The 15,076-nt window shown below is 40.6% G+C and overlaps 1 protein-coding gene across 13 annotated transcripts in view; it reads left to right on the top strand.

The window, feature by feature from the left end:
- INPP4A (inositol polyphosphate-4-phosphatase type I A) overlaps positions 1-15,076 on the top strand; it is a 110,277-nt gene that overhangs the window by 67,917 nt on the left and 27,284 nt on the right. For 8 of the 13 annotated variants that reach the window (XM_084299896.1, XM_084299891.1, XM_084299900.1 and 5 more), the window contains 8 exons: positions 24-114; positions 762-909; positions 3,675-3,805; positions 4,156-4,260; positions 4,711-4,819; positions 8,268-8,285; positions 10,911-11,094; positions 12,471-12,689. In XM_084299896.1, coding sequence (XP_084156022.1) covers positions 24-114; positions 762-909; positions 3,675-3,805; positions 4,156-4,260; positions 4,711-4,819; positions 8,268-8,285; positions 10,911-11,094; positions 12,471-12,689 — 1,005 coding nt within the window. Of the gene's footprint in view, positions 1-23; positions 115-761; positions 910-3,674; positions 3,806-4,155; positions 4,261-4,692; positions 4,820-8,267; positions 8,286-10,910; positions 11,095-12,470; positions 12,690-15,076 lie in introns of all 13 variants that reach the window. The other 5 variants (XM_084299899.1, XM_084299902.1, XM_084299894.1 and 2 more) reach the window with 2 other exon arrangements.

Here is a 15,076-nt window from a genome sequence, read left to right on the forward strand (position 1 = left end):
GTTTTTGTTTGTTTTTTGTTTAGACTGTGTTACCAGTTGACGAAAGTTTAACAGAATCTTTAGGAATCAGATCCAAATATGCTTCATTACGGAAAGATGCACTACTGAAATCTGGTAAGCTGCTGTGGACTGTAACAAATAGGCTTTCAGCATCAGTAAAAGCAAAGCTAAGCTCTTGCTCTCTGCTTTGGCCCCAGGGCATTTAAGCAGATGTTTCATTTGAATAGGAACAGGCTGCTGCTGACTGAGCAGCCTACTGAGGGTCATACAAGAATAAATTATTTTATCGTTTGCACCAGCATTTTCTATTGTAAAAGCAGCAGAGGACAACTTTTTTCATTGTTCACTGTGCTATAAAATTTTCCATAAAATTTTCCTAAGCATTTTTTGGGGTGGGGTGAAGCAGAGCAGTTGTTCAAATTTTTTTATCTTGAAGAAAGATTAGCTTTCCAGCAACTGATTACATGAGAGGAAAGTGCAGGAAGTGAGGAAAACAAAAGTTCACAAGTTGAATCTGCGTTTTATTTCCTTACCAGCGTTTTAAATCATTTTGAGGCTTTTCATGTGAATGCTAGAAGAATGGTCATTGCAGTATGTGCCTGTTTGGAAAAGCTAGACTGCTATTTAGTTAAACTGGATTTTTACAGCAGTGTGTTACAGCATGTTAGTGAATCAAAGCCACTTTAAAAAAATAGTAGGAGAGATTTCGTATGCTTTTAACTCAACCCCTCCGATTAAATAACATGTTTTTACCACTTCAGTGTTTGGTGGCGCCATTTGCCGGATGTATCGCTTCCCCACCACCGATGGAAACCACCTGAGAATCCTGGAGCAAATGGCTGAGAGCGTGCTGTCGCTGCACATACCCAGGCAGTTTGTGAAGCTTCTTCTAGAAGAGGATGCAGCAAGGTGTGTACGGGCTGGTGTGGTAATAAAGCAGTGATGGGGCTGTTACCAAGTTACCAAGGAATTTATCTGTGTTGAAGCACAGCAGCACTGAAGGAAAAATAGTACAAGCAGCAACTTGCTGACTGTGCTGCTACAGTGAAGATTTTGTGTTGAGTATAGAGTTTGGGCTTGAGTATATGATAACATGAACATACAGAGGTGTTAAGGGAAGAAAATCGTTGGCAGACTGAACAATTAAGATAATACTGCAGTTATCTGCACTTAAGTGTTATCTGTCCTTTTTGAAGCAGTCGCCTCTCTTCCAGGCAGCTTACCCATTTATGTGTATTACTTCCCTACGTTTGTAGGCTGTGCTTTGTGAACAGAGGGTCATACAGAATGGTTTATGTCTTCTTTAGAAAAGACAGGATTTCCATTGGGATGGTAAAATGATTTTAGCCTTATTTCTGAGTATTTGGGGCTGAGTTTGAATCCCTCTCCTAGAGGCCTAATTAAGGCCAACCTTACCTAAAAATAAAGCTATTCAGTGCTCTCAGTGTCCTATATGAATACATTTCAACCCTCTTGGGATGTTGTGAAAGAAAATCAAGTGTTAATCCATATGAGGAAGCAGAAGGAGTCTACAGGGTTTGCAAGTATTTTTCAGATTTTGCAAAAATGATAACTTTTCAAAAGAACATTGCAGTGATTTTTTGTAATGTATAGAAAAACTGCATAACACAACTGAGTTTCTGAAGTTCACACTGATTTTACCTGCTGTTGCCTTTTGTTGTTTAGGGGGTGCATTTACTTAAAGAGTAGTCAGGTTAAGTCAAGTTAAGGCGTTTTAGTTCTTAGACTCTAGAGAAAGAATGATGTACCTTGCATAGCTGTGCTGCTACATCCTTGGTGGTAGAAGGGGCTTGGGGTGTGCCATTACACATTTAGATGTGAGTTATATTTTGTATTTCTAATGAATAATTGTTTTTCTTTAAGGTGTGTTACTGATATGTCCATGTTGAATCAGTGCCTTGTTTTGTTCTAGTGTGGGAAATAGCGCAGTCATGGTTTGTATTCAGTCGGGTATCTCAGATTTGGCCAAGTGCTCTTTTCTTCAGTTTCAGTGCTGTAGCCCAGAAAAGTGGAGAGCAGCTACATGAGCACAGCTGCTTCTGTCTTAACATTGTGGTGACTCCTAAAACACCCTTGGATAGTTGCAGCTGCTGTCACTTACATAAAGCCTTTCTGGTCCAAAGCTCTTTGAAAGGAAATATCTAACGAGGGGGATATTTTGACTACCCTAATTATTTATGATATGCACATCCCCTGCTATCTTAGCCTCATAGGGTAAACAAAGAAGCTTGTTTTAAGCTGTGAATTTACTTCAGGAAGACTGGGCTCAAATGCATGTTTTTTTTTTGAGTAGGGAACTGGACAAGGTGGTTACAATAGTATATTATGTAGAAACAGTTTATAGGATGAAACTAGAAGTGTCTTTTTCCAAGTCACTGATATGTATAGTTTACAGTGTTGCCTGTTGGCAAATCAATCTGAAGGGTTTTTTTGAAACTTGCCTCCTTCTAATAATATCCTAAATAATGTAGGTAGAAATTATTCTGTCACGTGCTGCCCTAAATTATGTATGGACAGTTGATTAATGCTATGGATTAAGGATATTGAGAAAACTGAAAAAAAAACTTCTACATCATTTTGACACATGATCTACCCTTCCTGTGGTAATTTCTGTTGAATTCTGTCTAATGCTGACTTGTTTACTTTTTCCAATTTCCTTATTCCAAGTAGCGTATCAGTTCAACAAGGCAATAGTCACAAGCATGACATGAGATACACCGAATATTTTTTCAGCAGTGCTATTGGGGAACACTATGTAACATAGGATAGCCATGTGTGACTGAAAATTTAGCAGTCAAGGGATAGTGGAAAAGCCGGGGGCTTTTCTGTTCAAATCTGGGGGGATTCAATCATTCTGTATTCCACACAGAGTGAAACTTGAGTGCCTAAAATCTGGAATCCTAGATGAAGGCTTTGTTGGGTTACCTTGTATCTTTCAAACCCCTTGTGAATGCTTATCATAGAGTCATTAGGGTTGGAAAAGCCCTCCAAGAGCATCTGGTCCAACCACCCCCCCGTCACCAATGTCTCCCACTAACCCATGTCCCTGAGCACCACATCCAACCTTTCCTTGAACACCCCCAGGGACGGTGACTGCACCACCTCCCTTACTTCTTAAGGCTTCCCCCTTCCTGGCCTTGAAAACTGTCATGTAGACACCTGGGCAGCACAGATATTCTTTGTACCTAATGTCAGGTGCTTATCTCCCAGCTACAGTCTGTCGTAGCTCTGATTTAATTTAGAGCCATAAATGTTCCGTGGAGTGTCCTAAAAAGGTCATCATTGTCCCAAGTCACCTGACATGATGGCAGTGCTCATCATTTGCAAATTATGATATGGTTTGATGGCTCCTGCAGAAGGTGGGAAGCTTTGATTTTGACTAACACCTCGGGCTCCTGGGGAAACACAGTGTATTCAACCTGCAGAGAACCCCTGTTCCTTGGGATAGAGCTCACCAGAAGTGCTTTGAGACATATGGGGGGAGCATTCCCAGTTTGGTGACTGGGTTAGATAGGAGTGAGTTCACAATGCACCAGCTGAGGAAAATGCTACATTGCTACAATGGGAAACTTACTCTCTGTCAAGTAGACAATGGAGCTAAACAGCTCTCTTATGTATTTTTTCTTTTTCCTTTTTATTTTTTTTTTCTATAGGGTCTGTGAACTAGAAGAACTGGGAGAACTGTCTCCGTGTTGGGAAAGCCTTCGTCGACAGATAGTAACTCAGTACCAAACGATTATTTTAACTTATCAGGAAAATTTAACTGACCTGCATCAGTACAAAGGTCAGCAAGATTTCTTTTTCGTAATAAAGAGATACTTGTCAAACGTGATAGTTAGTGCTTCTCTTAAAGTGGGAACCTAGAATGTTTCAGTTTGATGAGTAAAAAATACTAATTAGATTAATTTTCTCTATTCATTTTTTTGGGGAGGGAATGTTTGCTTTCTATTCATTCTCTAACTTTACCCTTGACTTATAGAAGAATTTTGAACATTAACAGAAAGACACATCTTTTTATATTTTTTTCCTCTGCTTTACGTTCAGCATGTAGCCAATGATGAATGAAGCCCCTTGAGTATTTTAACACAGGCAGATGCAGAGTTTTTATGCTTACTTTTCTTCTGCATTTCTCAGGTCCTTCATTTAAAGCCAGTAGCTTGAAAGCTGATAAAAAATTGGAATTTGTTCCCACGAATTTACATATACAGAGAATGAGAGTCCAGGATGATGGAGGATCAGGTATTTGTTTAAGTCTTTCTTCACCTTGTTCTTGTCTTTTTTCATAGTCAAGTTTCCACAAACTATAGTTCTGTAGTATTAACACTACATGGCATTTGTATAACACTTTCTGTCCTTGGATTCCAAATCTCTTTGCAAAAAAATAGGTGTAGATGCAATTATCCCTGTTATACAGGTGGCATAACTAGATTTTGGAGTTAACTGTGCCCAAGGTGACATAAGCCAGCCTTTGTGCTAGGGAATGTATTGGATTAAGCTGCTGTGTCACTTCCACTTGTTTTGGTTTGTGTCAGAATAGCAAAGATTCTGATCATTATTTGCTGTTATAAGTTTGTATGCTTTTTCTCTGGAGTCACCGTGTAGGGTTATGCAAAATCAGGCCAGTTGTAAACACAACTGTTTATGTAAAGATGACGAGCTTTCATTTGTAAGTCCTTTTTGTCCACTCAGATCAGAACTACGACATAGTCACCATAGGAGCACCAGCAGCTCACTGTCAAGGCTTCAAATCAGGTGGCCTGCGGAAAAAGCTTCATAAATTTGAAGAGGCAAAGAAACAGTAAGTAGAAATGTTGTTGTGTCGGCTGATATCTTGCCCTTTCCTAGCAGCCCATGTTCAGTGATTTGAAAAACCATTCCATTCTATGTTTTTGTTGCACCTCATTCAATAGTTCTACTATACGGTGTGAAGATTATTCTATATTTTCTTCCAAAGGAGGTGAGGAAAAAGTTTCCCCTTTATATTGCCATATTTGTTTAATGATAGCTCCTTACTAATAGTTCTTTTACTGAAATCATTATTTTTTCCTGAATACTTGTTGATTCATTTATTTAGCTGCTTTAAGTGTTGGGTTTGAGTTTACCAAATTGTGGCCTAGAAAATTGGCCTGCAGAAGCTCTTCAGCTGCACTACATCGTGCTTTCAACCCACAGCTGTGCCTGATGGGCAAAAGCCTCATGGACAATTTGTGTTTATTGCTTTTCTAGCGAGACTGGTGGGAAGGAGCACTGGTACAAGTTTCCCATAGAGATTTTGGAGTCTCCCTCCTGGGAGATCAAAAGCTGCCTGGAGATGGGCCTGGGCAGCCTGCGCTGGGTAGCCCTGCTGGAGCAGGGGTTGGACCAGGTGGTTTCCAGAGATCCCCTCCAATCTCAACCATTGTGCAATCTTGAGAGAGACTGCCTGGCATCCACACCAATTGCTAAGGAAAAGATAATACCATTTGGGTCTGCATTAGTTTTGCTGCAGTGTGGAGTATTGGAGGAACAATGAGAGCAGCATTATACAGAGTCATTGTAGCTAGGGAAAGGAGACTTTGATAATGCCCTTCCAAAGAAAGGATTTGTACTGTTCGGAGCTGATCTGCCAAGTGCAGCATCAGTTTTGGCAGTTGATAATGAGTAGCAACACCCTGTGAATATCAGTCAGATGTGTACTGGAAAGAAAAAAGTATGCAAAAGTATGCCTAGTGCAATTATTCCCAACTGAAAGAGTGCTAGGATGGGACTAGGGAAAACTGTAAACCAGGAAACACTGTTAGGCTGGGCTTGCTTTTCCCTTTCTTTTGACACCACTGTTGCTTTCTGAACTATCTTCCTTTTATTAGGTTAGGTACTTCAGTGGGCCTTACTCTTGCAATATCTAAATTCCCATGTCTTTCTTTTTCTTTTTTTTTTTTTTTTTTTTTCTCCTCACTCAGTAACTGAGTTCATCAGAAAGCTTAATTTCTATCTGGTGCTTTTCCTGTAAGTGTTACTGAACTGTTCTTTCTGGGTCCATTAAAGCTGCAGGTTCTATATTTGAAGAATAACATTTCTGTGGTAGTATGCTCAGCAGATTACACAGGTTGTGGGCCCTTCTTCTGCTACCCTGTAGAATCAGTTTGGGAGGAATTTTGCTTCCCCAGCGTTCACTTAGAAGACCAGTAACAGTAGTGTAGCAATTTATTCCTAGTCATCTAAAAGCAAGGAGGCACAAATACTGTATCTACCCAGAGAATCAGAGTAGATTTTTGATGCAGCAGAACAGAGAATCAGCCATTCAATTTCAGCCAGGTTATTCCATTCAAGTAGGCATTTCTGTCTTGGAGCAGTTGCTACACTCATTATTTGGGAATGTAGGAAGCACACAAAAAATGAAGTGCTCTGACCTTTGAAGCTAACAAAATACATTGTGAAAGACCTTGTGCTGTATAATTGAGCCCTCCTGTCATGAGCTTAAAGTGTAAAACCGTCTCTATGGGCTACAAAAAAAAAAAAAAAAAAAAGATGAACAAGTGCAAAACAAATTCAGTTAATACAAAAGAGTCTCTTCCATGTGGGTAGGTGTTTAAAAAAAAAAAAACACAGTGACACTCCCAACAACAGTCTGCAGAAATCTGCAGGTAAAGGCAATGTTTCAGTCAGGAGTGGTGGAATTCGTGTCCTCCACCTTTAGATATCTTCAGTGCAGATGTAAACATCTGAGCTAGTTTATCTTGGGTTGCCTCCAGAGTCAGCGGGGGACACGACAGATACCCTAATGTAAGATGTGTGGTGTAATGTAATGTGTGTGGTGGGTCAGCCAAACTCCCAGCCAGCTGCTTGCCACCCCCTTCTCACTCCAGGACAGAGAGAAAAAGGTAGGAAATAAACAGGAGTGGAAAAGCTTGTGGTTGAGATAAAGACAGGGAGATCACTTACCAAGTACTATTGCAGGCAAAACAGCCTTTTACTTGGGGAAAATTAGCTTATTGTCAATTAGAACAGCCTCAGATAGTGAGAAGCTGAAAGACAAACAGTAAAAGAGCATCTTTTCTCCCCTGCCTCCCAAGGCCAACCCCACTCCTTTGCTGCAGTCTTCTCTCCCCCTGCCCCGAGTGGCTCAGGGCAGGCTGAGGCAGGAGAGGGGTTACATTCACTACACTGCAGTTTCCCTCTGCTCCTTCCCCCTCACACTTCTGTGCTTCAGAGGGTCCTCCGTGGGCAGCAGCCCTCCAGGAATACCCGTCTGCTCCAGCATGTGTCCTCCACTGGCTGCTGGAGATGTCTGCTAAGGCACCTGGAGGACCTCCTGCTCTGACCTTAGTGCTTCCTCAGCTGTTACTCACTGATTTTGCTCCCTCCTCCGCTCCTTCCCAGATGTTCTTTTCACCTTTTCTTAAACACATTATCCCAGAGATGCCACCAGCATGGCTGTGGGGCTTAGCTGTGCCCTGCGGTGGGGCCATTGGAGCATGGGGTAGCCCCTGACCCCTTCTCACAGAGGCCACCCGTGCCATGCCCCACTGCCAACAGGGTGCCAGGTAAATCCGATGCACTTCAGTAAGTCCTGTTTCTCACCATGGACTGCACAAAGAGTCCAAGACTAGCTAAGGTATAGACATCTAGGTATTTATTAGGTGTCTGAAGTTAGGCGAGTTGTATCCAGTCCTTGAGCTCTGTATAAGTCAGTATTGATTTTAGGGCCTATATTTCCAAGAAGTTAGGGTTTGGAATTGCAGTGGGCCCTACTAGCCTAAAAGACATCAAGAGTGAGATCCTAATTTGGATTATTGATTAAAAAATGCATTGTATTATGAATGTCTTGATAGCTAACTCAAGATATGCCAGTAATCTGTTCTTTCTACCACTCTGGAAATACGAATTTCAACTTGTCTGTTAATATAAAATACAATTATAGGATCTTCCTGGTAAGATGGGTCTTATAAGTTTTTCTATGTTATCATAACAAACACTATAGTAGAACTGAGTTCCATCTCCTCAATTTCATCGTTACATAGATACTGTTCAGTTCTTTCTCCTTTCATCAGCAAAATTGCGCGTACTGCATCCCCAACATCTCCCAGAACAACACATGGTCCCCTGGCAATCTGTGTTTTTTTTGCTTAAAAGTTTAATCGTATGTACTTGCCTTGTTGAAAAGACGACACAAATACGTTATTTCCCCAAGCATTTGTTTTGTTTTCTGCTTTTGGTATTTGCTAACAATCTGCTAATTTTATTTTGGTTTTTGTTTTTTTTTTTAGCAGTTATGAGGAGTGTTGGTGAGTTTTCTGTTTCTGAGAGTTCCGTAGAGAGAGCTTATGTTCTTTGGGTTGTTTTATTTTCCTTTTCTTTCTTTTTCTTTGGCAGAGATCTGGTGTGTTTTAATGTGTGCAGGGCTTTTTAATGTCATGCATCATGGCACCCCTAATTGTGCTCTAAATAATCATAGCTGCTTTGTAGAACACAATGTGTGAATGAATTTCATTTCATCTGCAATGTTTGCTTATAATGAACAGCTTCCTGGCGCTCTCTGAATGTAAGAAGTTAGAAAGCTGAGGAACAGAGCATGAGGATGTTGTACCTTTTCCTCTGTTATTTCCAGTGCAAACTCCCTAGAGAGAAACTTTCTGCCAGTGATGAAAGATAATTAGGATAACGCTACAGATTCTTGAACCTTTGTACCAATAGATTGGGCTTGGGTTATACTTTTGTAATCCATGTCTGCATTGAAACGTTTCCACTTAACTTTTGTTTATTTTTCTCCATGTTCAGTGCTACGAAAATGAAACGTTACTTGGTGGTTCAACAGTGCAGAAGTTCTCTCTAAATTGCTCGTATTAAAGGTTGAACCCCTAATTCACCGAGCATTTAAGCCAGTGTTCTGTCTTCCTGATACTGTGCAATGAGAGCTGTTCATTTGAAAAAGCAATTGCAGGTTGGAAGGTGAATTTATGTGAACTTTATGCCATAAAATTTTCCTCCAGTCATCCCAGCAAACGTTTGTGATTGAAAATGTAACAACTCTAAATCAGATCTCAATACGCTGCATGGCCTTTCCTGCCACATACATCTTTGTGCATGTCGTCCACGTTGTTGTGGAAAGAAATTGCTCAGAGGAATTGTCACTAAGATCACTTGTCCATACGGAGCACAAATCACGTACAAAGAAAGACCTAAAAGCTAAGATTTAATTTGCTATATTGCATAGCAGTACTGAGCAGTGGCTGTTCTCTGCTCCACTCAGGTGGGTGACCAGAGGGACACAAACAAGGAAACTCTTTCAAAAATCCCTTCTGCATTATGCCCTGTCCTTGGAAAATGAATCCCCTGTCTTTTCCTGTAACGGAGCTCAAACAGATATGGGACTAAGTTCCCCCTTGCCTTAATATCTATTAAGGGACAAGAACTGGTATTTGTGGCAATGATTTCAAAGCATGCCTCATGCAACTCTCCTGTACTACCTCACAGAGACACTGCAGAAAGGAATGGTATCGCTCTAGGAATAGCAGAGGAATCCACATTTCCCAGAGGTAGAGGTCTGAGGCAACTGTGCCTGGAAAAGAAACTCCTCTCTGTGTAGTCCCTTGGCATTGCTCTGTCCTTCAAGCAGTGCTGAGATTGATGCTCACAGCAGGTTCGTCTGTGCTGAAACCATTTGTGAGTGGAAAAAAAAGAGTGTGATTAAGATAATAGAGAATGGATGCTCATGCTTGATGCCACATCATGAATGGGCATCATGCTTGTCACAGCTGGAGCTGAAGTAAAGGCCTGATCTTCATCTAGCTTTCCCTTTAGGGGAAAAGGAGTGTAAAAGTGAAAAGAGTGTAAGAGTGAAAAAGAGGTGGTGGGTGGGTTGATTTCAAATAGCCATGCCCTTTCAATAAGCTTCAGTATAAGTTAATTTCCTAAGCTAAAAGGCAGCTTTTGTGATTTTTTTTTTTTCTTTTTCCATCAGGTAGGATTAACTCAGCCTTTAACTGATGGGGAGATAGTAGCTAACTCATCTAGAGAGAGAGAGTCAACATCTGGCTTAGGTTAGGAAAGCAACTTCAGTAGGTGTCTAAAAAACATGTGAACATTCATCCTCTCCACTACCAGGTAAATGGTCTTAGTGGACCTGCAGTGTACCAATACAAAGATATGTTTTACCTCTATAGTTTTATGTAATTTAATAGTATAATAGTTTCTGTAATTTCCCTTCCTAGATGGAGAAAGCTAGTTTGTTACAGCTGAGCCTGTAACAGAGTGTTACCAAGTCCCTAGTTTAGTGTAGTGAGGGTGTGCTCAGGGAGGCTAAACAAAGGATGGAGGCCTTGGGTTAGCCTGGAGATATAATTTGTGTTTGATAAGATTGTTTTTTCTGGTGTAACTCCAGTCAGGCCTGCAGTAGAGGAAAGGATATGCTAGCAGAAGGAATTTTGTTAGTACCACACCGTCTCCATTACGGATCTGGGTGCCATGTCCATGTTGGAAATAGTGCAGGTTTTATTTTCTTTTCACAGCACGGATAGCTGTGTGGTAATACTGTTTTGCAAACCAGGCCTCAGTGAAGTGTCTGTGTTGTAAGCAGAGGGAGAATGGGGCAAGCTGTCATTGCAAATGCTGGTTCTGTCTCTGACAGTAAAATCTATCTCACACATTCTCATCAGCTAAATTGTCCCTCTGGTATACAAGCTCTGCCCACAGTCACATAAGGGATTAGTAAATCTGCATCTGAGTGCTTTCAGTAAAGGCAGAGAATGCTCTAGGATCATGTTCCTGCTGTGCAATTGCCCACTGGCCTTTCACTGTTGATTGCTAGCTTAGGTAAAATTTTGTTGTCTGCCATTAATTCCCCAGCATGCTACCGTAATGTGTATACCTCTAGAGCAATTTTCCCCCTTAAATCCGTCTTTCTTTTTCAGCACTTCAACAAGTTCCCAGTCTATAATATACATCCCACAGGACATTGTTAGAGCAAAGGAAATTATTGCACAAATCAACACCCTGAAAACTCAAGTCAGCTACTATGCAGAAAGGCTCTCAAGAGCTGCCAAGGACAGATCAGCTAATGGCCTTGAAAGAACACTTGCCATCCTGGCAGATAAGGTAGGAGAAGAATACATCTTCATACTGAAGCACGCTTTTTTTTTAACCCTTCTTTAGTAAATTTTCTTGAAACATTTATTTTACATTTTCAGTAATGTATTGTAACATGCATCGTCCTAAATAAAAAATGAAAACAGACAAGCTTTTAGAACTTGCTGCATTTTATTTGGGTTTTCTCCTACCCTTCATACTCCTTTGCCTTCACCTCCTCTCAAAAGTGTCCTCTGTTTGCCTCTATTCACTCGTCCTATTCCAGAAATGAGCATTTTTTCATTTTCTTTTATACACTTTTCTCCATAACCACCTTTTTTATATGCCCAAGTTACCTGTCAAGCAGCAGCAATTGAACAAAACTTAAGTATATCAAACTCTTCTTCCTGTTCCACTGGTAAAATAAGGAATAATGGCGACAGCCTTTGCCTGAATTAGTGATGTCAATCGGTTATTTTTTGATAGCTGTTAACAGAAAACAGACTGAAACCACACCTGAACACAATCTTATTGACAGGGATAAAAACAACTACGGTTTTAGTGATGTCTTCTGTCCCTGAAGCAGATCTCAAGGTTGTAAATGGCAGGAACAGCAGTGATAGATCACCTTGCCATAAATTGTTCCAGTTGAAGGGAAATTTATACAGCCTTGTAGACCGCAAAAGATAATGTGACCCCATGTAAATGTATTAGTTATAATGTTCACTCTAAATGACTACAGTGTGTATAACTAATCTGTGGGGTTTTCTAAAGCTGGACAAAGTCTGTATATATAAAGAGAAGCTTTGTTTTCTTAATAGACAAACAGGCCAGAGTCTTTTCATATTCACATAACTTATAGAAATCTTTTAATATAACATTACTAAATAAGGAAGCGGATTGTATTGATTCATGAATTATAACTTTTAGCTTTCCTCTTAAGTCCTAATTGCTGTGATTTGAGACAGGTTGGTGGGGCTTAAGCACGGTCTGTCTGGTGTGGTAACTGTTGTGTGGGCCATAAAAATGTCTGCATGGTGTTATAAACTTTCATCAAATGCAGGGTGAAGTGCAAATAAAAATGTTAAGAATTGCACATTATTGGTGAAATTTTCAGCAACAGCAAGGCTAGTATAGTAGTACAGACTTGGGAAATGTACCCTTTGTATTTTGGTACCCTATATAGCTTTTTAAGGACATGGTATAAAATGATTTAAAGGCACCTCAGAGACTCCTAAACAGTGGCTGTTTTCTTTTACAGGATACTAGTGTGGTTTATTTATTTATTTATTTATTTATTTATTTATTTATTTATTTATTTATTCATTTCTGTGAAATAATGTAGTATAAATCATATGCAGAATAATAGAAAGGTGTTAAAATTCGAGGGGTTTATTGCTTTTTAGACGCGGCAACTTGTCACAGTCTGTGACTGCAAATTGTTGGCAAATTCAATACATGGACTGAATGCAGCAAGGCCAGATTATATAGCTTCAAAGGCATCCCCAACCTCTGGAGAAGGAGAACAAGTGATGCTGAGGAATGATCAAGATACGCTTGTGGCCAGATGGACAGGAAGAAATAGCCGATCTTCTCTGCAGGTGGATTGGCATGAAGAGGAATGGGTATGTTTGCTCAGTGGAGTGATGAATATTTTTTCCTATTTTTTTTTTATTTTTCTGTGTTCTTTTATTTATAATGTTTGTAACCGCTCACCAGATACGCATAGGATTTTTTTTTGAAATGTATTTTTATGCATCTTACTCATCTACCGGAGGTACTAGTCAACAAGAAAGACATTCTCCATCCTATGTGCACTTACTCCTTGGCATGGAGATATAAACTGGCCTTAATAAATAATTCTTAGTCTCCTAAACATCAGAGATCACTACAATTGGTTCATGTTTTTTTTTTTAAAGTCAGTTCCAAGGGAAAGTAAACAGCCTTTAAAGTAAACTGACCATACTACAAAGGGATCTTACACTTCTCCAAAATAAAGCATATTTTGTGTGTGTTAGCTATACAGTTCAGCCTTCCAAACTTTTCCCTGGTTCTACATTCTCATCTAAATATTTAGAACTTGCTGTCCATCTCTGTTTTGATTATGAACAGCTTTGAAAAACTGTTTGCACAAAGAATATAAATGGTTTTCCATACCACACTGCCAATTGAAATGAGACATGGCCTGTGTAAATTCTGTCATTGTGTAATATAAACAGAAGTAAATTAAATCTCAAAAATAGTCAAGATAAATTAAAACAATGATTAATATTGTGCAATTCCACTTTAGAAATGAGATCCGATTTGTTTTCAAAATGCATCCTTGTTTGTTTTAATTGTTCTGGCATGCTTTGACTTAGTCAGACTCAGAATAATGAGAAACTAATAAGGACAATTCAGTTCATTAGATACTAATACAATACAGTAATTTTATCTGTTACTCTGATTTATATAGGAAAAAGACATTTGTATAGAATTATTATGTCATCTTTTTGTTCATAGAGTGTTTCTTGCTATTATTTCAATTAACAGTATAGTTGAATAAGTTTTTCTGCAATACAAAATGGGAGATCGTTCTGAATCTTTGTAAGCATTCCAGAAACATTTTAGATGGTTTGACTGTGGTGTTTTTACCCAGCTGGACAGCTGAGCTCTACCACAGCTGCTCTCTCGCTCCCCCTCCTCAAAGGGAAAGGGGGAGAAAATACAATGGAAAAGTCTCAAGGGTTGAGATAAGGACAGGGAGATCACTCAACACTTATTGTCACAGGCAAAATACAGTCCGCATAGGGAGATCAGTATCATTTATTGCCCGTTATTTTCAGGCCAGAACAGTGAGAAACTAAAAACAAGCTACGATATGACCCAGGAGCAAACTGCTCCAGCACGGGTCCCCCACGGGTGGCAGCTCCCCCCAGACCCCCTGCTCCTGCGTGGGCTCCTCTCCACAGGCTGCAGCTCCGGCCCGGGGCCTGCTCCTGCGGGGGCTCTCCATGGGCCGCAGCCTCCTCCAGGCCACATCCACCTGCTCCACCGGGGGCTCCTCCACCCATGGGGGGGCTGCAGCGTGGAGATCTGCTCCATGTGGGACCCATGGGCTGCAGGGGGACAGCCTGCTCCACCAGGGGCCTCTCCACAGGCTGCAGGGGAACTGCTGCTGCCTGCCTGGAGCACCTCCTGCCCTCCTGCTGCATCAACCTTGGTGCTTGCAGAGCTGCTTCTCACTCCTCACCCTCCCAGCTGCTGTTGTGCAGCAGTTCTTTTTCCCCTTCTTAAATCTGCTCTCACAGAGGTGCAAACAACATTGTTCATTGGTTTGGCTCTGGCCTCTGGTCCCTTTGGAGCCAACTGAAACTGGCCCTTATCTAACATGGGGCAGCTGCTGCATTCTTCTCACAGGGGCCACTTCTGCAGCCCCCCTGCTACCAAAACCATGCCACATAAACCCCACGCATATTTGTACATATTATATCTTTTTATTCCTTCATCCCATAGAATCTTAGAATGGGGCATGGGTCAGAAAAGACCTCAAAGATCATCTAGTTCCACCCCCCTGCCATGAGCAGGGATGCCACCCACTAGATCAGGTTGCCCAGGGCTCCGTCTCAGTTCCTTTCAACAGCCTCTATAAAAGTAGCATTTACATTTGCAGAAATAACCACTTTAAAACATAGAGCAGACACACCCACTTTATCTGACTTAACAGGGATATTCCCTTCTTCAACCAAATTTCTAAAATGATTTTAAAATATTTTCTGCATTTATCTAGCTTTTGGGCTCATCCATGTTTATAAGGGAATGCCAGGGTTTTTTTTCTATCTTACTGTAGCTTTGAAAGGAATGGAGTACGTCAGCTTCTGCTAGCCTTTTGAAGGGAGGAAAGGCTGTCACTGAATTTTAATTGCTCTGGGCCTTACGGAAATACAACTTTAAAGGAGAAATGTAAACATTTGTCAGCAAAAGTGATTAGGCATTTCCTAGTCAAACATTAGAGTCTAAAGAATAAACAATA

This window comes from Netta rufina (genome assembly GCF_964035555.1).
Source record: "Netta rufina genome assembly, chromosome: 1".
Classification (NCBI taxonomy): domain Eukaryota; kingdom Metazoa; phylum Chordata; class Aves; order Anseriformes; family Anatidae; genus Netta; species Netta rufina.